This window comes from Vicugna pacos, chromosome 11, assembly GCF_048564905.1.
Source record: "Vicugna pacos chromosome 11, VicPac4, whole genome shotgun sequence".
In the NCBI taxonomy this organism is placed as follows: Eukaryota; Metazoa; Chordata; class Mammalia; order Artiodactyla; family Camelidae; genus Vicugna; species Vicugna pacos.
In genome coordinates this window covers 59,255,070-59,278,976 of record NC_132997.1, presented here as the reverse complement: position 1 = coordinate 59,278,976, position 23,907 = coordinate 59,255,070, and the positions used below count along the sequence as shown (strand labels likewise).

The 23,907-nt window shown below is 41.2% G+C and overlaps 1 protein-coding gene across 11 annotated transcripts in view; it reads right to left on the bottom strand.

Annotated features, from left to right (window-relative positions):
- The window catches only part of ANK3 (ankyrin 3), a 591,977-nt gene that overhangs the window by 280,505 nt on the left and 287,565 nt on the right, over positions 1-23,907 (bottom strand). Inside the window, exon 1 of one of the 11 annotated variants that reach the window (XM_072971464.1) lies at positions 19,992-20,105. The exons of the other annotated variants lie outside the window; for them this stretch is intronic. Coding sequence (XP_072827565.1) covers positions 19,992-20,105 — 114 coding nt within the window. Of the gene's footprint in view, positions 1-19,991; positions 20,106-23,907 lie in introns of those variants that run through there. 11 annotated transcript variants of the gene reach the window in all.

Genomic DNA, 23,907 nt, shown 5'->3' with positions numbered 1-23,907 from the left:
CTCCTCTTTCAGTAACAACAGGGCATGTGAGATGCTCACATGTGTTTGAGAAACAGCCCACTGAAGTTCTATGTGGCCAAGTTTCAGATCCCCATTCTTGATCAACGATCTGGATCTGAACAGTTGCCTATGGGGGAAAAGATTTCTTAAAAAGAAAATATAATTTTAAAGATCCTTCTTTGATCTTTGATGAACAATGGTGCTGGAAATCGTAACACTGGCTGCTTCAAGTGGAGAAGGGATGCTGACTGGGAAACGGCACAGAAGAACTTTCAGGGACAATGAACAGGTTCTCTTGTTGGGTGAATGGGTTAAACAACTATGTAGTTGTCAAAACTGATTAAATCTATACTTAGCATCACTGCATTTGGCTCAAGTAAATTATAACTCAATTTAAAAAAATTATCCTTGACACAACATTGTAAAATGATTATAAATCAATAAAAAATGTTAAAAAAATTATCCTGGAAACATTAAAAAACCATAAGATTCTAAGGACTAAGAGTTACTTTCAGAATTTTCCAGACATATAACTGTAAGGCAAATAAACAAAGTGAATGTCTTTTGCTGTAGGTTTCCGTAAAAGCCGAGGGATTCCCGGTGCCACATGTCTCTGCTTCAGTACCATGTTTTACTAAGACATTACCATAAACAGTTCGTTGTTCTGAGATTAAACTAAATATCGCTGAGAATGTAATTATAAGCTCTGCATTAAATTGCAAGTTCAAGCAAAAAGTCTGGGCTAGGCATTCCTATCACAGTCCCCATTATGACATAAGGCACCTTGGGACTTCCTGGCCATATCTAAAGTAAATGTCCCAGCTGTGGTCTACAGCACAAAACACGGAGTCTAGGAAGGCCTCTCTTCATAAATGGGATGCCCGCCTCATTTTATGATACTTGGATAGTGAACCTCAAAGACAGATAAATCAAGACACAATTATCCTAACATATAAGGATTTCTTTAGATCGTCAAGGGCTATCGTGTATTTCACAACGTTCTATCCAGGGAACTTCTTGTTAACTATCTATTGCACTGAGCAGTAGATACCTATTTCACCTTTAAAAAAACAAAAACAAAAAACTGTGGACTGCTTTCTCTCATTTGGTCTATGCCAGCTCTCAACTAAGCTAAACTCAGATTAGATGTCTGTTCATTTCTCCTAGAACCAGTAACTGCCAATACTGGTATCCAGTTGTCAAGCTAATGAAATTAAAACTACAGACAAATACACAAACACACAAACACAAACATACAAGTAGAAAAAAAATTCATCTCGTGAATTTTCGGGTAATGACATTCCTTGGGTTTTAATATTTAAGCAACATTTTTCATCAAAATATTATGTATGTCTCCCAGAAGTGTTTTACAAAGGTCAACTGAGTGCATTTAATTTTTTTTTTTGCAGAAGTCTTTAAAATGCAGCTTCAAACGAACTATTCTTTCAATAAAAGTAGCACATTTCAGAAAAGTTAAATCTGGTGCATGTTACTAGAATCAGTTTGGCAAACTTTCAGAGAACTCTTGTATTCGAAGTGCAATCAAGCCCATTTTTGTTAATGAACATATTTGTTAGAAAAAACTGTTCTATTAAATTGCTTTTCAAGATATTTCCTTTTTTCATTTCTCTGAACTTCTGAAAGTTAAACCTTTAAAGATGTTTCATGAAAGAAATGGATTGATCATGCAGTTTTACTGTGGGTGATTTTCTTCTATGTTTCTAGTTCTTTCTTTTAAAAAAATCACTATAAATACACTGCTCACAAAATGGAAGGATATGTTAAAGCATGTCACCGTTACAAAGGGTTTACTGTGAATGTAACAAGTACTTACAGCGTATGGGGGAATGTGAACACAACTTCACAGTCCTCACCATGAAGGCTGTCATAATCTAAAGGCAAGAAGCCTGTCACTAGCGTTTCTAAATTCATCACGTACAATGAATGACAGCCTAGACCAAAAGCAATGGCTTCAACATGTCTCAGAATAATTCAGTAATCATTCTCCAGGTTTCCAATTTATCAGCTGAGTGGATTTCTGTTCTCACGGGTGTTTCAAATACGGAACTTGGATACTTCTGGGCTAACACTGAAAACCCAAGTTAAAAGTTAACATAAAACATCTTTTCACTTTGCAAAAACATTAAGAGTTGACAGGAGTAAGGGAAAGCAGGAGGGAGGGCACATGTTGCACAAATGTAAGCCAATTCTCTGCGTTCCTTTAATACGAGGTGTAACTCGCCTCTCGGATGCTCACACTGGACATCTCTGACCCGTCCTTCCTGGCTCCTTCGTTTCTGTTCTGCCCCACACTGAGCCATCGTGTCCGCTCCCTCCTACCTCTGAAAGCTTTTCTAACTGTGCTCTCTACGCCGTCTGCCCACACATCTCAGTCCTCAGAGCCAGCTTCAGTGTCCACATCTCTCTACCCTCTGTCCTGGTAGACCTGCCCCTTCATACTACCTCCATTTCACTTCATACATTCCTGTATCAACTAGGAGACTATTTTAATTCTTTTAAAGTTGTCTGTCTCGACTCACAGATATAGGAAACCAACTGTAGTTACCAAAGGGGAAAGAGCAGGGAGGGATAAATTAGGGGTTGGGGATTAACAGGCATGTTGCTATACACGAAACAGATAAACAGCCAGGACCTACTGTATAGCACAGGGAACTATATTCAATATCTTATAATAACAAAATGGAAAAGAATCTGAAAAGAAGAAAAATGTATGTATGTGTATATATATAAAAAACGGAATCACTGTGCTATACACCTGAAACTAACATTGTAAATCAACTACACTTCAATAAGAAATTACAAAAACATGTCTGTCTCCCTTATGAAACTACCAGTTCCCAAAGAACTAGAAGTATGTTTGATCTTTCTTTGTATTCCCAAAGCATACATATTTGTTGAACCAAATGTTTGTGAATCAAAACAATACACAGGTTTCATATTCACTGCACTCTAGTAAATTATTTCACAATTTTGCTACTTTTATGGCCTTCTTACTGGCTAATTTTTCTGTCAAAATAATCCACATGCCTTAGCTTCTAAGGATTCAGCCCACAAAAGTTAGTCTCTAAGAAGTCAACTGTTTACCTTAAACAGGTTAATCTGAAATATATGAAAAGTCAACCTTTGATAAGTTTAACACATTCCACAATTTGTTCCTCTCTGGTACCCAACTGAAGTATTCCTATCTGTTCTAGTGAATTCTAGTAAACACTTTAATGATGAAGAAGATAAGGGAAAAAAACAAAATGGAAGGGCAGAAACCAAGTAGAAAAAGAAGGAAAGAACAATGCAGGGCACATGGTTGGTACTTGTTAACTATTGAGAAAATAATTCCCAAGTACGAGGGATAAAGCAATGGGCGGTATTACAATGGAAGATACGGAAGATGAGGTATTAAAAGAGACAGAACTTTTGCTTCCTTATATATTTATTTTTAGGTATGGCCTATAAATGTTCCAATGTATCCACAAATTCATCAAATGTATATACTATATATTGATGACAACCAGGAGACAAAATTACTAACTACTATATATAAAATAAACAACAAGGCCCTGCTGTATAGCACAGGGAACTATATTCAATGCCTTGTAGTAACCTATAATGAAAAAGAATATGGAAACGAATATATGTATATATATGTATGACTGAACTAGTATGCCGTACACCAGAAATTGACACAACATCGTAAACTTCAATTAAAAAAAAAAGGAAAGCTAAAATCCATATACCAAACAGAAACAAAGTTCCCATGAAAAGGGACTGAACAGGCTCTCAATTGTCTTCCCCCTAAAGTGACTGTGACCTTGGCCCCTTTTACCAACAGTGGCAACAGCTGAAGTTGTGCTGTATCAACATGTTATGAGCTAAACAAACCCCCCGCAAACTAGTATGTCAATTCGGGGTACCTACTGCATGATGGGTCAGTGGGAATTAAGGGGCTTTGCAACTGTCTCACGAGGACTGGTGAGACACCAAGAACACTCAGCTAAGAGGAGATGCAGCGCCAACACATCGCTCTCTCCATCTATATAAAGAGCTGGCATATGGGTGGACATAACAGGGCGCTGGATTTAGTCTCAAAACGAGAGTACATGCTAACATTCAGAACTGTCCAGAAACAGTGCGGGCTAAGTTTAGAGGTAGGACACCTGCAGTCACAGGCAATTCAGAGGCCAAGACTGACAAGCAATTCACAGGGCTCTTGTCAAGGAGAGGCAGGCTCTGCAGAGGCCGAGCTCAGTGACCTCAAACGTTCCTTTCACCTCTAACATTCCACGACTCTGGACACTCTTTGGGAATTTTCCACACAACTCTGCCCTTCAAAACTGATGGATCCGTCCTTTACGTTTGTCTTATAGGTTCAAATAGCTACAGTACCTCTTTTCTTCATTTAAATGAAATTACATCAGTCACTTACTCATTCTAATGAAGTGACTGAATCATATTTTCATCTGCAGTCCATAAATCATTATTAATCCGTTATGTATGATTTGAGTTATTGGTATGAAAATGGAGGCATGGTATGTGAGTTTTTTTTAACCCGGTATTTATTGTAAAACCATTTGAAATCACATTTGTTCTCTTCATCATGTAAATTAGAGTAAAATGTGATTCTCTTGCAAATGTAACATTTTAGTTATGTAGATCGGTAGCGGCCCCCATCTAAACATTTCCTAGTAAAACGACGGTGGATTCCCTCTGACTAGGATGCAAGACTGTAAGCTGGAATTAAATTGGAAAGTAGTAAAGTTCTTTATGTCTGTTGGTGTCCAATCCCCCCATACACAGTGGCAAGGGGCAACCAGAACAGGCAGCCTCCCCAGGGGTGAGATCAGTGGAAGGTGAGCGTGTCCTTCCCTTTGCAGGTGGGGTGGGTGGAAGGTGACAGCTTTGTCAAGGCAGAGACGGGGATGCTCTAAGCAAGAAGGTGAGTGAAATATACGAACCAGGGAGTTGAAGGGGCAGAGAGAGAAAAACAAAGCACAAGCAACTGGGTCCGAGTTGAGACCCTACATAATGCCAGCTGGAGTCGTTGCCCAAAGCTGCATTTGCTGTACTTTCCTACACTTGTGATGGCATAGCAAGTAAATGGTCCACTGAGTGCAACGATCAGGAGATGGCAGGAAATTTAAGAAGGAAAAATGTCAATGATGACACTGGAAATTAAAAATGGGACATGGACTCCTAGAGGAGAAAGAGTGACGCCATCACCTTTGATGGAAGGCAAGACCCTCCAAGGAAGCAAAGCCCAGAGGGTTTCAGAGCCAGGTGGCACAGAGGACCTCTCCCCTGCTCCACGACTTATCCCCCACCTGCCTCCCCTGCCATATTCTACCAATTCTAATATTCCCTTGAGAAGAAGGGCAGGGCGGTCCCAATTTAAGCACTGAAAGTCCTGCATCCTGGGAACCCCTCAGTCATGGACAAAGCAGGCTGGCTGGTCACACTATCCCCAGGTGAATGTGACACAGCCTCTTCTCTTGCCAGTTGAGAGCCACAGGCCTAAAAAATCTCAGTTGGAGGCTAGAGGAGGAGCACAGAGACCTGGGCAGAGGGCTGCGTAGTCACTGCCATTTATTCATTCAACAGGACAGAGCCAAGGGGGCTTGGGGAGAACACACTCTGAATCAATAGACATCCAGATCCAAAGAATTTGTAGTCCTGCAGGAGCACGAGTGAACTCTTGGAGCTGGGAAGGACTCTCCTTACCATTGTGCCAAGATCCTCAGTGAAAAACAGACAAGGAAAAAGCAACAGAAGTCGCCATCTTAGGGGCCTTGCCAAAATTCAAAATCAAGACTTGTGATGTTTCCATCTAGAAGTCTTCATATATAAAAGACTATAATTCCATGCAGAGTATCTTAAGTTTCCAAGGAAGTACAAGTAGCTGTGCTAGTTAAGAGGAAACAAGTTACTTCCAGCTGGTAGACCAGTGCCCCAGTAAGAAGGTGGGATTGCAGATGAGCCCGAACAGTTGGAAGGGGAGGTGCGGGACGGCGGTCCTGCAGGCAGACCAACACAAAGACCAGCGGTGGGAAGCGGGGGAGATGCTCTGGAAAGGGTGAAAGGTGGTCATTCCGACTAGAACTCAGATCCACGGGTGGATTTGGGGAAAATGGCGTTGCAAATATGGGCTCTGGCTTGAGAATGGAGGACCTCGAATGCTACACAAAGAAACCACCAGATATAAGGAGAGCAGAAAACAAGAACACTGTGGTGTTAGAAAAAGATGAAGCTGTACTGTCCTTTGTGTCATTTTTCATAACAACAAAAATTGAAAAGAACTAAATATATAAAAATAAGAGAGTAGTTGGCTACAATCTGGCACATCTATAAAGTAGAATACTACATAGATCCATAGAGACTTACAGAAATGTATTTATTGACATGAACATACATTTATACTGTACTGTTCAGTGAAAAATGGAGGTTACCAAACAGGAGCTACCACTATTATCTCATCTCTATTAATTTTAGGGAAAAAGGGAAGAGAAGGAAAGAAAGGTAAGTGAGAAAAAGGAACGAAGACACTAAGTAGACCCACGGTCAGAAAAATACTGGGAAAACATATTTCAGACTGATAATACTGATGCTCTCTGGGTGATCTTGGCCTCCCTGTGTTGAATGTTGTGTCTACAATGGACAGCAATTATTTTCATGGTGAGGAAAAAACTAAGTCAGAGGACTCACGGGATGTCCCAGGAGATTACAGATAATCAAGCAGGGAGTAAAAGTGGCACAAAAGGGATTCAATGCCATCAAAGGCTCTCCAAGAAGTCTTCTTCGATTGGACAGGCATAGTTAGCAAGCCAGCCTGTCTGTCCGTGGTTTGCCTACTTCTCCTTAATTGTCCCTGGGAAACACACATCAGAGACAGCCTCTGGAGCACTGACAAGAGAGTCACTAAAACTGAACTTGGGCTGACTCGTTTCCTCCCAAGTAGATTTCACTCCAGGAGTCGAGGAGCAGCTGTCAGTGCGAGACCTTCAATGGGAAGGTAAAGGTAAATGCCTTTAAGCCGGCCCAGGACAGAAGGTCCAACTTGTCACTCAGTGTAGAAAATCTACCAAGAAGACGGAGACACCTGCGATGGAGGTGGGAGTGGGTGGGGGGGGGGTGCCTGCTGCAGAATAAGCCAGCGCTGTGCTTAAGGATCCTGGGAAAGCCCTGCACCTCCAGAGGACCCCAGCGCCCCACATCCCACACCACCTTCAACGCTCACTCCACAAACCACATTTCCTGCTTATGAAAATTAATGAAATTTGGCTCTGGGTTTAATTGTCCTATGTAGAATTTATCTATCTATGGAATATATATAAATATGTATATATATATAGAGAGAGAGAATATATAATATATATGTAAATGTGTACATATAAATTTTTTTTCTCTATACAAACATGTACTTTTTATTTCTTACCCTTTGCTTTTAATAACTTCAGCAAATTTACTTTCCCCATCATAACTGACACCTCTTACTAAATACAATTAGCATAAAACAAAACTCTCATTTCTTCCAAGTGTACAAGAGAAAGAGGAAAGGAGTGGGAAAGTGGGAGGAATGAACATTTGATGAATCAGTGCACTGTGCTGGACACATCAGGATCGATTTAATTTTGTCCTCATAACCTCTCTTTGCAATAGCTATTATGATGGATGAGGGCACAGAGGCTCAGAGAGGTTAAGTAACTGCCTTGAGACGACTCAACAAAGGAGTGACAATGGCGAGATTCAAACCTTGTGTGACTCCACAGCTCATGCCCAGACCCATTTGCTGTCTCCATAGAACCTCCAAAAATCAATTTTCCTATGATTTCAGAGATTCCTCAGTAGCACTTTCAAAAGAAAAGAGGCTGGATTAAGCACTGTGTGCAGAAACAGCACAGGTCATATTAATAATTTAGGTTCCACTAAAGCTGAAAGGAAGCTCCAGGAAAGCAGGTCAAAGCCGAGAATGCCAAATGCACCTAAGAACACTCTCCCTCCCTGACACTGAGAACAAAATCCTAACTAATCCACCCCAAAACAAACAAATCAAAAATAATGCTTCTCAGATGCCAAATGGATGGCTACATAATTATTTTAATCTCACCCTGTGGAAAATCCACTGAAACCTGTTATATAAAATCAAATGACAAGCAGCAGTGAAGGGCTCTTCCGTGGGGAGCTCAGGCAAAGACCAGGGTCTGGACCCACACACAGCAGAGCAAGAGAAAGCCTCACTGACTTACTCACACCGAATGTCTGTGGAAAATCAGCACCAAGGCTCATACATGCCGGGGCTTAACACAGTCCCCAGGGAAAACACGTATTTTTAAATGTATTCATGGTCACCCTCAAAGATCCAATTTCAGCTAAGATGAGGCACAATCAAAACCTTCTGAAATGAATCACAGACTGGAAATGAGGAGGATGATCAGGATCACTAAGTCCTCGCTAATGAAGACAAGTGATGTGTGGATTTCAGACGCCTGAATTACCAGTATTAATACAGTAACTTCATTTGGAATGAATGTGGATGGAATAAATGTGCCTAACGAAACCATTTATTTTTAGATGGCAGAGAATGGCTCCGCTGAAGAGGCATAGTAAAGCAGGATTGTTAACAATGGCCATTCTTCAAAGGAAAGAAATTAATTGTATTCAGCATTTTTAAACATCAGTATGGTTATCTTACTGTTACTTAGGGGCAGGCAAATGTATTTTGAGTGTTGACAGAGCTAAGTAAGTATACTCATTATGTTATTGAATTAGGCTGCAGTGACAGAGCCACCGTGCAAAGGGACAGCAGGTCTCTACCGGAGAGGGAGGGAACAGCGAGCATTCAGTGACCTCAGAACCTTCTAGCACATCCTCTCTCCTCCTCCCCTAAGCAGCCGGGTAGCAGGAATGTGGCCGGGAATTATGAGCCTGGACATCTTGAGGATTTACTAATAGAAAAAAAAAAAAAAAGCTTGGACAAATGGCTTCCCCAGACTACCATAAATCCACAAGCCCAATGTCAATGATGATCTTTTCGTACCTGATTCAAAATTGCTGTGCTTTGCAATAATCCTGAAAGTCCCCATGTAACATGTGAAGATAAAAACAGAGCTTAAAGTCATGTATCATTACTTAAAAAGCACTTCTGATTTACTATTTATCATGTAAAACAAATGAATGATAACCTTGGTGATAGTGAGGCATAAAAATGATTAGAAAGCTGACTCAGAAATAGTGAAAAATGAAAGTATAAGACTTCTCCAAATGCAAGAATTTTACATGACCAGTGAATAATCTGCAAGCAGAACAGTGAAACATGGGTGGGGAAGGCCTTCGAGTATGACAGCTATGGGGTCAAATTCTGCCTCTCCTTTTTGCTGTTATCAATCAGTTCAATGTCTGAGCCTCATTCTCTTCACCTGCAAAATGAGAATATTGCCACCTACCTCAGAGGGTTCATTTAAGTATTAACAGAGATAACCGCCTATGGCATCTATCAATTACTTTATTGTTAACTCGCTAGCAAGTTTCCTATAGATTCACACAGAGGCTGGCTGGTAAACCCTAAAATCATCCATTCTAAGTAATAAGTTTTTAGAAGACTTTAATTTTTACCAACTTGTCTTCCCAAATTAAAGTGTTTTTTGCTTTGTTTTGTTTTGTTTTTAAAAACCCATTGTTCTTACTGTCAAGGGGGAAACAAAGTATCACTTCATAAGACCTAAGAAATCTTTTCTACCCTGAGGACAAAAGAGACTGGCAAAGCCCATGGAGACTCAAATTTTAACATTTTGTCTGCCATCAGCTGAAGTAGCTTTTTGATGGTGGCGTTAATTTCTTACCATTCTACAAACTGTATTTTAATTTTTAATCTAGGCCCCTAAAAATTAGTCTGTTTTGAGACCCTGAGTGAGTTGTTCAAAACCAGCTTTCCTACAGTTTTCTCATAAAAAAAATGATAGGCATGAGACAGACGGCATTGGCAAATACGTGGGAACACAACTCATTTCAAAACCCAAGAAATTAGCCAACACAAAATAACCCCACCACTTATCTTCAAAATTACAAACATCTGGGAATTAATTATATTCACTTCTTTATTTTATCATTAATACGATAATGATCTTGTGAAGGTAGCATGCATTTCAAGTAAATGTGTAAAGTCAAAGTGCCTTGAAAGTTAAGAAAATTGATTTATCACATCCAGTATCATCACTCTCCTACCTTCCACACCCCATTGTGTACTTTTCTTTTGGGAAGTGATAAATCACAAGAAGGATTCTATTAGGAATTTTCTAGAGGCAGAAATCCTAGCAAGGCAGTCCACGGTCTAGGAAAGATTCAGTTTATGGAGCCTAGTATTGGGGGAAAATTGTGCTCTCAGTGGTTACTGGCAAGTGATTTGGGTCTGGTGGGAAGGAGGGGTGAGGAGTGAGGGAACAAGCACAGGGCTGGGAATCAGGCGGATCTGGGTGTGAACTCCAGCTTTACGCTTGCTAATTGTGCAGCCTTAGGCTTCCTGAAACCTTCAGAGCACAACTCCCCTAATACAGAGAATTAGAATAATACCACCCATGAATGAGGATTCAACACAGTACTCAAGGCACTTGATAGAGTGCCTGGCCCGCTGTAGTTCCCCAATGAATTATAGCTCAATACATGAAAGAAAGGGTCAATTGTATTCCATATACTTTTGCTATTGGGAGTCTCACTGTACTGTCCTCTTCAAAAAGTGAAAAATCACACAGAGCCTATCATAAAGATGTCTCAGGAGAGACGTCCAGGATTCAGGTTTTTCTATGTGGTTTAGGGTAAGTGGGAGTATTTAAACACACTAATAATTCTAAGTGGTAGTTACTGAAGTGGGCCAGTTTGGTCTGGGGCAGGGTAACTTGCTGCGTCTTCGACTGAAAATGGTACAAGTCCTCCCCAGGGGCAGTCTGAGAAAGAAGAAACCAGGGACTGTGCTGGTAAAGGAAGACAGTAAACAGGCTGCTTTGAGTTCTGAAACGAGGTATAAAAGGTGATGACTCTATATTGGCCAAATTCATCCCTCTTCTTTTGGTCCCTGACTATGCTGCAACTGTAGTAACATGTCTTTTATAGGCATACTACCTAGAGGGGGTGATGAGCTAGTTGGTAATGAAATACAGTGTGTGTATATGTATCTGTTGTAGACATACTACATAGGGTACATTGTTTCTTTTCAATAATTATAATGCATAAACTGTCCAGTGAAGATTGTTTCATTCAGCCCAACTGAGTATTTTTCTTTATAAATATTTCAACATTATGGCCAAATCTGCAAAATAAAGTTCATCTGTTAAAAGAAGTATTTGACACTTCCATCCTTACAACCGGTTCTTAAGCTTTCTTTAATACCTACCTAGTGTATCATTTAACTCCCGAAAGAAACTAATTAATAATAGTGTTAATGAATGGAAAATGTATGTAACATGAGTCTTTGGGAGTATTTCTCAAAATGACAGATTTAAATTCCCCAAGGGCTAGAGAAAAGTTTGCAAAGAGCTGAACTGTAGGACTCAAGTTGCTGTTTGAAGATGCCAATCTATTATAACATTTTATTCATCAAATAATTCGAGTACTTCTGCCACGTAAAACTTCTTAAAAACATTCCCTCTTTTCTCAGCTCCTCTGCCTCCTTCCTGGCTACAGTCACTGGATTACATTTGAGAGCCCACACTCTAAGGGAAACTGGAAGCCCTTGGAAGTATCCCTTTATGCCAGGAAACTGGCAAAACTCCTCTACAATATTTCTACTCTTTACAATATGTATGCAGGTAAAGGATTAATATCCCTACTTGACCAATAAGGAAACTGAGTTCCATAGAAATTTAGCTCAAGTCCGCACAGCTAATCAGGAGCAGCTGTGATATAAACGCACATCTAGCCCCGAAGCCCACTCTTTCCAGAACCATCAACTGTCATACTTAGCCCTCTCCCCACATCCTTCTCCTTATTGCCTGCCTACTTTACTGATGTTTTTAATCCTTTACTAAACAAAATTGACTGTCTTCATACCCTCTTCAACTGTACAGACCTCTTACAAAATTATATTTTATTAAGATAAAATAATGCTGTTTGTATTAAAATCACAAGGTTTCTAGGGGATCTGAATGTAGACTATAAACATTTCAGTAGCACCAACTCCCAGTCACTAGGAAATCTTGGCTTCCTTCGATCCAACCCTCTCTGGCCAGGTTCCCTCCCTCGGTTCTCTTCCATGCGGTCCCTACGTCCTTCTCAGAAGCCAATGGTGCTTGGTGGCTTTTATTCTGGCAAGCTACAGAGCTGCCAAGTCTGAACATCAGTCTCTACACATTCTAATAGGCTTCATCTAAATTCAAACAGAACTGATGATACGATCCTAATTAGTGGGAGGCCACCAATGACTGAGATAAATAATTTACTGGAACCGACTCAATCTAAGTTGAAATCTACCCACTTTATAGGCACTCCTGTATTTGACAATGAGGGACCGTTCTAGTTCATGACACCACTTTGGGTCCAGGGAAGCATCGTCTTGAGTTAATGGGATAAGTGCCAGAAAAGTCTGATTTGTATGTAAAAGATTCAAGCTTGATTTCCATCTCTGTGCTTTCAACTCTTCAATACTTTTAATTTGCACAAACTAGAAACACCAATTTGGGTAAAATTACAGCAGACTGCTTGTTTCCAAATGTTACCTTTCGATACAAGTATAGAAATTCTCTTTAGAATAAAACTGGGATTATGTAACTGACAGCACAACACTGTGCTTAGAAATTCTTTTTTAATATTTAACCTATACATCAGTCAATAGATATAAGCTAATGATTCTTTTTTTTTCAGTGACTGGGTTCCTCTCAATTCTTTTAAATGTAGAATTACACTAACTTAAGCGTAACAGTTTATACAGCATTTAGATTTTGCAGTTAAATTTAAATGATTTAAGTTGTAAAAATCCCAATTACTAAATAGTTGAACTTTAAACATTTCAAAGGTGATAATTCTTCTCTTGACGTAAGAATTCACCAGAGATGTCTATCAGTAAGAACCTCCCTTAAAAAACCTGTTCTGTGGAGGTTCTGACGGCCCAAGCAAGGGACTCACAACCACAGAGACCTTGGCTCTCAACTCAGCTATTTCTGTAACTGAGGCAAGTTACGTAACAAACTTAAGCTTAGGCTAATACCTCTGTACATATGGATAACATTATGGCCCAAGATTGACAAAAATTCAAATAAGATGAGGAATGCAAAAGGCACCCAGCACACTGTAGATCCACAGAAAAAATACTCATTCTTTTCCTTCAGTCCCTCGCTCCTCCCTGTGTACAGTCAGACGAGCAGAATCTAAAAGAGCAGGTAGATGGACCTAGAGGACCCATCCTTTATCTTACCTGTCCCCTGTTCAGTGACAGGCACAATGGAGGTACACAGCACATTTTAGTAAATGAAAAGATGCAGGTAAAATGTGATGCGATTAATGTAAACTTCCCTAATAATATAACTGTAAAGAGTTTAAAGCACTGCCAAATCCTCTTTTTCCTCAAGCATGCCTACAAGAAGCTAACACTTTTCCATACTGAGATTCAATAAGAGACACACACACACACACCCAACAATATATCTTCAAGCCAAAGGAAAATTAAAAGACAGGAAAGATCATGGGCCTGAAGAGTAATGAAGGGATGCAGTATGTTGGTGACAACGCCAACAAAAAACTTTAAAATCACATATTCAGATGTTGATAAATGTATAATTTGTCCCTAACATGATCTTGTACTGTTTATTAAGGTAACTAGTCAAAAGCAAGAAAATGTTACTTTTTTTTTTAATTGAACAGATGATTTTGTTAAGGGAAAAAATGTGCCATGACAGCAACAACGCACAGAGAACCAAGCAGCTGACAAGTGTTACTGCGTTGCTTCCCTACGCCTAAGTACACGCAGTGTCAGGCGACAGAGGTCTACAACCTTCTGTACGAGTGAGCTAAGCCTTCTTCGATCCACCCTGTCCCAGGTGGGGAAGAGGGGAAACAGGGCAGTGGCCCGATGCTCCCAGGGAGCTTCCCTGCCTGGCTGCAGTCAGTTGACTTGTTGGGACAATCCCTGAAAGCTCAGGATGGAAACTGTTATTCATTCTCCCCTCTACCTGCTTGCTCATTATGAACTCCAACAGCTACCACCATATGACTCTTACTTTGTGACAAGCACTGTTCTAACAGTAATTCATTGAAATCTAGTATTAATTCATTGAAGCCCTGTGCCTAAGTATATACTACTATTATATTCATTTTGCAGGTGAAGAGGCTGAAGCATCTAGAGGTTAAATAAATCCCTCAAGGTCACACAAGCTAAGTGGCAGCGCCAGCATCTGAACTCAGTCTTACCCTGTAGTGCACGTTCTTAATTGTTACCCGATACCGCCTCTCATCTATCCAGGCCATCCACTGATCCATCTATGCGTCCACCTCTCTTCCTCCCTGCCCTTATTATTACCCACCTTCCCACCCACCTACCTACTCTGCAAGCCCTAGTTTGGTAGTATGTGAGTATGATACCACCTCTGCCCTCAAGGAGCTCACAGCCTCCCAGGTGAGACACACATATAAGCACATAATTATGGTACAGAATATCAAATATGCTGATGGAGAAACCAGGCTCCCTAGAGATCTGGAGCCCACCACTCTACAGAGCAGGAAACAGAGTAGATCCCTTTTGTCCCATTAGGGTCCACACCACCCTCTCTCCCAAAGCCTCACCCTGCCTGGCATCTTACATCATGGGTGCCACAGGCACCTCGGTAGCCAGGCGTGGGACAGCCTGGACAAAGTCTGGAAGCACCAACCTTCTAGAGTAAGAGATTGCACTCAATAGTTCATGTCTCCTGAAATCTGTTCTCAAATCTTTAAATTGCTTTAACCCTAAATGACACTGCTACAGTTTCGTAACAATAAACCCAATGGTCAAATACAGATTCCAAAGTCCTATGACCCCAACTGAAGTCCAGGCCCACCACTTACTAGCTGGATGACCCCAGGCAAGTTATTTAGTCTCTTTGGGCCTTGGTTTTAGCTATTAAAAAATAGGGATGAAAATAAAACCTGCCTCATAGAAAAGGTGCGAGAGAAAAATGGAATAATCCACGGGGAACCACTCTGCACACTGCCTGGTGTGCAGTGAGCACTCTAGACATTTCTGTTGTTACTACAGCAACACGTCTGAGGACTTGAAGTCCTGGTGTTGGTCATTTTTCATTTCATTTTCCAAAATTAAAAAAAGAAATTCCTAAGGTAAAACATTAAAATCTATTGCAGAGGGTAAGAAAAATAGATTCATTACAATACTGAGTTACTTAGAGATATTAAAGCCTGTTTTTCAAGGTTCCAGATGTCTAGAAAATAGCTTATCATTTAGAAGATTCTCTGAATCAAGCCCAGTTTGATGTACAGCTGTGAAAACCCTAACTACATACACTGTATAGTGTTAGGAGCACAAGTTAAAGAGTTCAACTCTCCAAACTGGAATCTCAGCTCTACCACTCATCAGTGTGGCAATTTTGAGGGAACAGCCTAAAGACTCACACCTCCGTTTCCTCATCTGTAAAATGGGGAAACGAAAAATACTTTCTTTGTAGGGTTGTTGTGAAGACTAAATGAGCCTCCATCTCTGAAAGCAATTTAAAACCCTACCTGGTATATTTTTAAGAGGTCAAGAAATATCTTGGGAGAAGAGAAATGAATCCAGGAAATTCAATTCTCCATCTTCCGCTTCAAGCCAGAAACTTGGCACTTACCCTAGAATCCGATCTCTCCTTCACATCCTACGTGCAATCCATCGCCAAGTTCTACTGAGTCTTCCCCTAAATATCTCTCACTGCAACACCCCTTCTCCATCGTCAGAGTCTCTGCCCTAGTTCAGCATCTCTCAAGCCTGCATCACCATCAGTGCGTCCTGACTGCTCTCCCAGCTGCCGTCTCTGACACTGATGCCTGCATGATGGCTCTAAATCCAGAAAGCTCTTCAGTCTCTTCTCTCTACCAACACCATTAAAGGCCACTCGAGACCCTCTCTCCTTTGAGCAGGATAATGTCCATCCTGTACGATGGGATACCAAGGCCTTCATGACCAGGTCCCTATTTTTCCAACCACGTTTACTGGCATATGTCCCCTTTGCTCCAAAATAATGTTTGTTTCTTGCATACTCCCATGTTCTCTCTGACTTCCGTCACTGTGGGCACGGGATTCCTGTCCTTCTGCTGGTCTATCCGGCTCACTCTCCCTCCAAGGCTCAGCTTTGCTGAGAACATTCTGTGAGCCCATTTGAGTTGAACTGGGGATCTACCTGTGGTTCCTTCTACATGGAGTGCTTAATGATGCTCCTCTCTTCCTCCTTCCTCTGCAGGGAGCTACCGGACGGTTGCCACTCTGCCCTGTTTAGCTTGATCTCCAACATGGAATGCACTGCCTGGTGCCAGAGGTCACTCCATAAATGAATGAATGAATGCACAAATGCAAAAATGAAGCAATGAGTATTCATTCTTGCTCTGCCACTGACTGGCTCTATGAGTTTGACATCAATAATTGGAAAGGATATTAATCACAGAATGAATTGCCACTATATCCCAGTATATTCCTGTGTTATGTACACAAAGAAGGGAATTCCATAAATGTTTCCTTTTTTAAGCATAAATTTTCACAGGTCACCTCAGAGTTTTTTTTTTAAATAGGATGTAGCTAATACATATAAGCATACATTAAAAATTATTAAATAAATTAAGGTCAATTCTCCTACTATTCCTCACTATTGAAATGTATTTTATAGTTTATGTGGAGAGAGAGCAAAACATATAAGTAACATGGCACCAGAAGCCAATGGCTAACAAGGAAAGTACAGGACCGAAGAGCATTTGTGACTTCTAACCCTCGGGGCTCATGGTGGCTTGGACCATCCACTGACCACCACCTGTGAGCCAGGGACCCTGCTGGGTACAGGAGACAGATCGTTCCTTCCTGCAAGTTACTGAGTGAGGGCAGGGATCCAACATTATCCGCCCAAAGGCACTGTCCACCTTTGGCATGACTCCCACTTGCTGCCAACCTTAGCAGCCCGGCAGAAGAGGAGAGTGAAGGGGAAAATAAAACAGAGAAGAGCAATGGCAAGTGGGGGTTAGATACTTATTGAAACTTTTTTCTGCTTCAAGCCAGAAAAATTGGTGATAAAAAGATTAAGGGTCCATCCACCTAGATGAATTCCCTTTTAACAAATAGGAAGCTTTCCTTTTTCTTGACACTGAAGTTGTTGGGCCAAGAATAAAAAACATCATTATTAAAATTCAACTTCTGATAAATTCCTAGAAGTCTCCTACTTTTTTCTTTGATAGGTAATCACTTATTCATGGTTATCAATATTCAAAATAGACCAAGTATGTAATCCATTGAGCTTTAAACTAAAGAAATGTGAGCCCAATATTAATTTCATAAGTGCATTATGATTTGATTATAATACTTAGCAATATCCCATACTGCATGATTCTGTGTCACACAGATATATTCAAGAAAGGTTCATCTTGGGCTTGCTCAAACTTGAATTACAGAGGTACCATGAGTCGAAATCCTTATTTTACAAATTAGATACTCTTTGAGTTTTTCTGAAGCTTCTGTATTTTGTGATTTTGAGAGTACTCACTATTACTTTTAGGGAATTAAAAGATCCTAAAGGGTATTTCTGCCTATGAGCAAGAGCAACAGTCCCCGTAATAACCCACAAAATATTTAAAAGCAGCTTTTCCAACTGACATGGGGCCTACCACATGGAGCAGAGCAGCCCAGAAACCTTAATCAGGACTCTGGAAAAAGGAAGGAAAAAGAAACTCGAAGTTGCAACAATTTACTTCGTGGAGAATGAGTGTTACATATGCTGTATCACAGAAAGATCTAGTGGTGTCTTCCAAGTCCCCGAACCTTAACTTGGCACACTAAAAGCAGTCTGTGCCATCTTTTGACCGTGGACATCACGTCTTCCATACTACATGTATCTTTGGTGGGGAGTATACATACTGCACTGTGCTACAAATTAACAAGCACAACAGCAATGCCAGTGTGATCCACAAGTCCCTTTCTGGATCTCCTCTGTGAGTGCTCTGAGAATGAAACACTGAAACCTGCCTGCACATTGACAATAGCGATATTGATATTTCTCCATGTTCCCTTCTGGTTGCTAAGAGATTTACATTGGACAGACTCTGTTGTACTTATAACAAAGCATTTTGGTCCACAAAGCATTTACTTCAGTTCAGTGAGTCCAGAAACTCCCGTTGCCTCATCCCTTCCTTATTTTGCTTCCAAGCCAAATGGGGGACCAGGCACAGGGGTAGCGGACTTGTCATTGCTCCCATAGGAAAATGCTGTCCATCAGCCTGGCTCAGCTATTAACTCTAGGTAATAACATTAAGGGTGATACTGTGTCTTTATACAAATACATGTTCCTTTCTCAGAAGCCAGTTTACCATAGTGGTGGTGGCGGGGGTTGGGTTGAGATGTGTGGATGGGGTTAATCTCCAGTGACCTACCCACAGACAAACCTAAATTCAATACAGTTAGACCTAGCAAAACATGGCAATTTCATCGCAACTCTACTGTGCAAGGCTCTGAAATACACTTGCAGAGAATCTCCTAACTTAAGTTTGTACTTTTGTGAAAATATATTCAAGTTTATTGATGAGAACACTGAAGTGAGAACTATCTGTGTTTAGCATCTTGCAGGAAGACAACTGCAGTCCTCCAAACTCATTCTCACCAAGTCTGCCATGTCACAGGAGGCAGGGAGCCCTTCTCTCTCCAACCTAACTCCGAAGCATAGGCAAAGGTACCACAAACCTCCCCATCACTCCTGAAGAAAGGGCCATGTGGTGGGTGAAATCTGCATGTCATTTAGAAAGCACATGCATCGCTGCTCAGAGCAAATTAAAATGATCTTCCCCTTGGGAATTCTCACAAAGAGACATAAAAATGCTTTATGACCTGACTTCCATATTCAGCTCACAGAGGTTTAGTCAATTTTCACGAATTGTCATGGAAAGAAAGTGTTTGGGGCCTCACTCCCCACTCAGTACCTAGGAGTCATATTTAAGGGCACAGCCACCAAACGGTAAGTACTCTCAGGCTGCAATAACACAGCACTGACTCAGAATATTCCCCCCATTTGCTCCCCTGCATCAGAATATCAGTAGGAGATGATCAATGCTTATGATTTGATCTAAAGCCATCAGTGCTAAAGGCTGCAAGTCGCTGCCATGTCATAGGAATTCCTGCATTCAGGATACTCACTCTTACCCAGCAGAGAAAAACGAACCTCTATTTTATCTGCATTTAACAAAAGAAAGTTATTTCCAGAGGCTTATTTCCATTGCACAACCTAACTAAAAGTACCTTATAGAAATGAGAGGCAAAAGGAAAGGAGGAAAAAAAAAAAGCAAAGCAGGAAATGACTTTTCTGCTACGCCTTTAAGGTCACAGATCTGCCTGAGAAACACACACATGTGACACAGTTCTAGCACAAAAGCTTCTTTTCCACGAGAAGGACTGTAAGAAGTACAAAAGCTGGCTCTCCGGCCTCTCCCTCAAACCTAAGTCACCGCAGTCCCTTTAACCTTGACCGGGCTGGGAAGAAACTACTCTTAACTCCTTGCAACACCTTTCGGTGTCCTGGAAACCTGCCCATGCCTCTGTAAAGTGAAAGCACACCTTCCGCATCAGCACTGCAATCACCCCCACACAAGATCAAATCTCCCCTTGCCTTGCCCATCCTACAGCCGCGGTCTACCATAGGGTTTTCATCATCTGTTTACACACCCAACTTACACACCCAATTTACACTCTCCACAGCACGTCAAAAGAGCCCCAAATGCTTCTCACAGATGTCAAGAGATTAAAACAAAAAGAATCCGGGCAAGATCTCTGCTCTGGCACACATAGCTACCTTTTTCTTCCGATCCCGGGACCGTTTGCGGTGTTTCCTTTTTTTCTCCGGCTCTTCTTCGGTATTGATTTCTAAATCCCTGTTTTTCTTTAATTGTGAGGCTGCATGAGCCATAATGCATTTAAAAAGATCCTCTCAAGCACGCGGGGCTCCCTGGTAAAAGGTGATATCCTCAGGCACCTTTAATCAGGCTTCCAGCAGCATTCCGCTCCCTGGAGAGAAACCTTTGACTAGAAGCAGGAAGACATTCAAAATGCAAAGATCCTGTAGAAGCTGAAGCTTTAAAAACCCCGACGGTTTCCAGACTTCATGTTACACCTTCCTCTACCTGAACCTTTACACCGGAGTGCAGCCATCCTAATGCATTTACCAGAGTGAAAAAGACAGCCGGGACAGAGGAAGCTGTATTATGGCTGTATCCCCGGCCACCAGCTGGAAGTGTCTAAGTGATTCCTCGGAAGGGGGAATGCTGCAAAGGATGCTTCTCCGAAGGGAAAAAAATCAAGAGTCACCACACATGCAGAAGCAAAAATCCAGCACTAATTCTGAAAATCTATTTTAGAATCCTTCGAAAAACAGACAGGGCTGCAATTTATACATCACCACTAGGTCTGCACCGAGCATAATTTAACCCGTAATAGAATGGAGCCGTTCCTACTTTAGTTTAACTGCTGATGGTAACAAAATATATGAAATAAGGTTTTACAGAATACCCTGAATTTGGCTAAGCAGATCCTGACTGCATGATGGGGAAAACAATGCATGCATTGCCCATCTTAACAGTGCATCCTTTATGCTGAACTCTCATCCTAAATGCAGTTTGTGGGGGAGGACTACAGAAGGGCCTGTTGTTTTTTAAAAACAACATGCTGATTACAACACATCATACAGAAAGCCGTGAGCATGTTGGGGTATGGAACAGATGCCTGGTTCCTAGGAGTTCCCCAGTACTCGGCTCTCCTGAGGTCCAAGGGTCAGAGAATGGGAAATCTGTGCTGTCATCAGGGGCTCTGAGTCGCTGAAATGTGGATCTGGTGTTCATGTCAGGGTGTGCTTCAATCACCTTACTATTTTTGCCACCTGAGTCCTCAATGACCGCAGCCTCTGAATATTCATGAGGTGAAGTGAGGCGGCAGCAGTGCTCAAGGCCTGCTAGGGTGTCTTCTGCTAGGATGCACGCACTGGAAGAAATGTAATAAGTCAGGAGTCATTCACACACACCAACACACAGGATCCACACAGCGTTAGCAAGAAACGGCTTAAAAGTCAGACTGGACCTAAAACATTTGGATCCTGGTGAAAAACCCTAAATTCACCAAGAAAATGAGCAGAGGGAAAAAAAAAAAAAAGATGGTGCTCTGTTGAAAGGAATTAGTATGTGTGTTTCCAATACCCAAAGTCCCTGACTTTGGAGAGCAGTGCGTTTGACTTTGCAGGACGGTCAAAGTGTGTGACAGCGCAAGCAGAAAGTCCAGAGGTGTCAAGCGAGGATTCGGCTGGGGGTCTCTGGAGCTGTCCTTCACCTGCTTCATAAAGAGCCCCACGTGTGAATTCCTGCCAACGACCACTCACTGTGTTTCTGATTTGGAGATATCCCTCCTTCTTCCCTTGTAGGCTGCCTTACACTTTCCGCCAGGTGGTGACAGACAACAGAAGGGAACGGAGGACCATGGCCACGAGCTCCTAGTAGCAGTGGTCCGCATGCTCCTCTCGGGCCTCACTGTGAACCACGTGAAAACCACTCTGGTCCAACGTTCTCGAGGTCCTACTGCGTGCACTGGTGCTCATGGGCTCGCTTTCTCCCGGAAACTATCTACGTGAAGGAAGAGTTCCGGAAAGGTTCTCCACTGTCTGTGAAACCACTGGAAACTGCCGTCTGACAGATAAGGGGGGAAGGAGGGTGCGGGATTAAATGTGATTCAAATCCAAAAATGATAAACTATATTTGGATCTTCATAATAAAGATGTGTTTTTCTATCAGAAGAGTTTTTTTCATTATAATAGTAATAGGTAAAGCAGAGAAAAGAATAAATGTGAAAACTTTTGCATGCTTTCTCTCTCTATAAGTCAGCTGTACTTTTGAGGAACATTCATACAATTTCCTTTCCTTCTTTTCAGCAAGCTGAAGAAGACAGCCAGCTCAAAAAACTGGCTGAACTCCCACTGGCTTCAAGACCTTCTTTTTCCCCTTTCTTTATAGACACTAATGATACCTTAAAATGTATTTATAAGCACCCTTGATCAAGATAACCTCTCTATCTGAGGCTGGCAAAGCTACACTTTCTCATTGATCTCTATCAGCAAAAGCTTAACAAGAAATTAGAAAAACAGGCTCAAATATTTTTCAACACATTTCTCTCTGGAATCATTCTTTGCTTTCCCAAATTGTTCTGAAGGTGGGAAATCTGTCACAACTTTTATGCCACCATAATATGAATTTTTTTGTTACACTGGATTTTGCAGGAAGTGGTTAACCCACCAAAAATAAATTCTAAGACATAGCTTGTCTAGATTTTCTTTCGTATAGAAAATATGGGTTTTTGTCTGCCATTTCTAAACTAGAACTTAAAATGGCAGCTGCCAAGGAAGGCAGCCCTGTGAGTTCTAGATTTTGACTGTAATATTACTAAAGTCTTAGTCTCTTTCTCCCTTCCCAGCTTACACCCTGATAGGTATCTCTGTACAGATAACAAGCTCCTTGTGTACTTATTCTCAACACAAAGCCATCCACCCAAGATTGGCACAAATATTAGCTTTTATTCCTTCCAAACTGATTTGAAAACAGTTCTCTTAATAATTCTAGAAAGCAAGCCCTTATAATAGCTGAAACAAACATGAAAAGGCCTTTTAAAAACTTTCTTCTTCGGCTGAAGTTTTACTAAATTTTTTCATTTCAGTCTCAAGAGTCTGTTCTCTTCTGGGTGATTACACAGAATTAGTTTGAATCTTCAAAGTAAAACTGATCGTGCAGCTGGGACAAGAGTATATCTCTGAGCAGAGTGGCAGGTCTTGGACAGCAATAAGAAAGAGATGCAGAAACAGCATTATGGCAAGCACCCCATGTGAAACAATAATCCAAAGTTCCAGAGTCCAATGGTCATCCCTATACATGGTCACTTCTTCAGCCCTGCTCCCTGACATTGGCCAGGAGCGTGTAATGAACAGGACTTGCACAGGATAGGGATGGCCTATGCATGGCATGTCAAAGCCTTTGGAAGTTCAGGAAAAATAGTTCTTAAGCCACTTCTCTCAAGCAAAGGGAAAAAAATGTTCTGGTTTTTATAAAAATCTCAGATACAAGAATTTCTAAACCACCCTTTCAAATAAAGTCAAAGGTGATCTTTCAAACTTTTATTAGCTGCAGAAATCTTTCCTTGAGTAAGACTTACAGGAAAGGCATTTAGAATAAATGTGACATTGGAGTTGCCTGGCCGAATTGAAGGCACAATGCCCTGGAGCCCCAGCTTTTCAGCTCCCCAGCCTTCCTCCAGAAGGCAGCTTGGACGACCATGGTTTGAAATCAGGCACATTGTAGCAAGGAGGAGTCCTGGTCTTTCCCTTGTTTGTACCTTTGACAGCCAAGTTTGACCAAAAAGTGACTTCCTATTCAATGGTTCCTCATAATCTTGTTCAAAATTCCTAATTTCTTACCAGAAGTGACACGTTTCATCAAGAGTCCTTCCTGTCCACACATAATTAGAGTATGAAACCATTACACAAAGGTTAAGGGTACTTTCCAGTTTGGCATCTGGAGTAATAGTTACACTGCTCTACCTCCCTCAAATAATTTCTAATCCAGGAATCAAAAAACAGTGACTACATATGCCAGTGAAAATAAAACCAAATCAATACACTGGATGTTTTCCGTAGCCAGGGAATTTCTCTCCCCTCAGTTTTGGCACACACATTGCCAGGA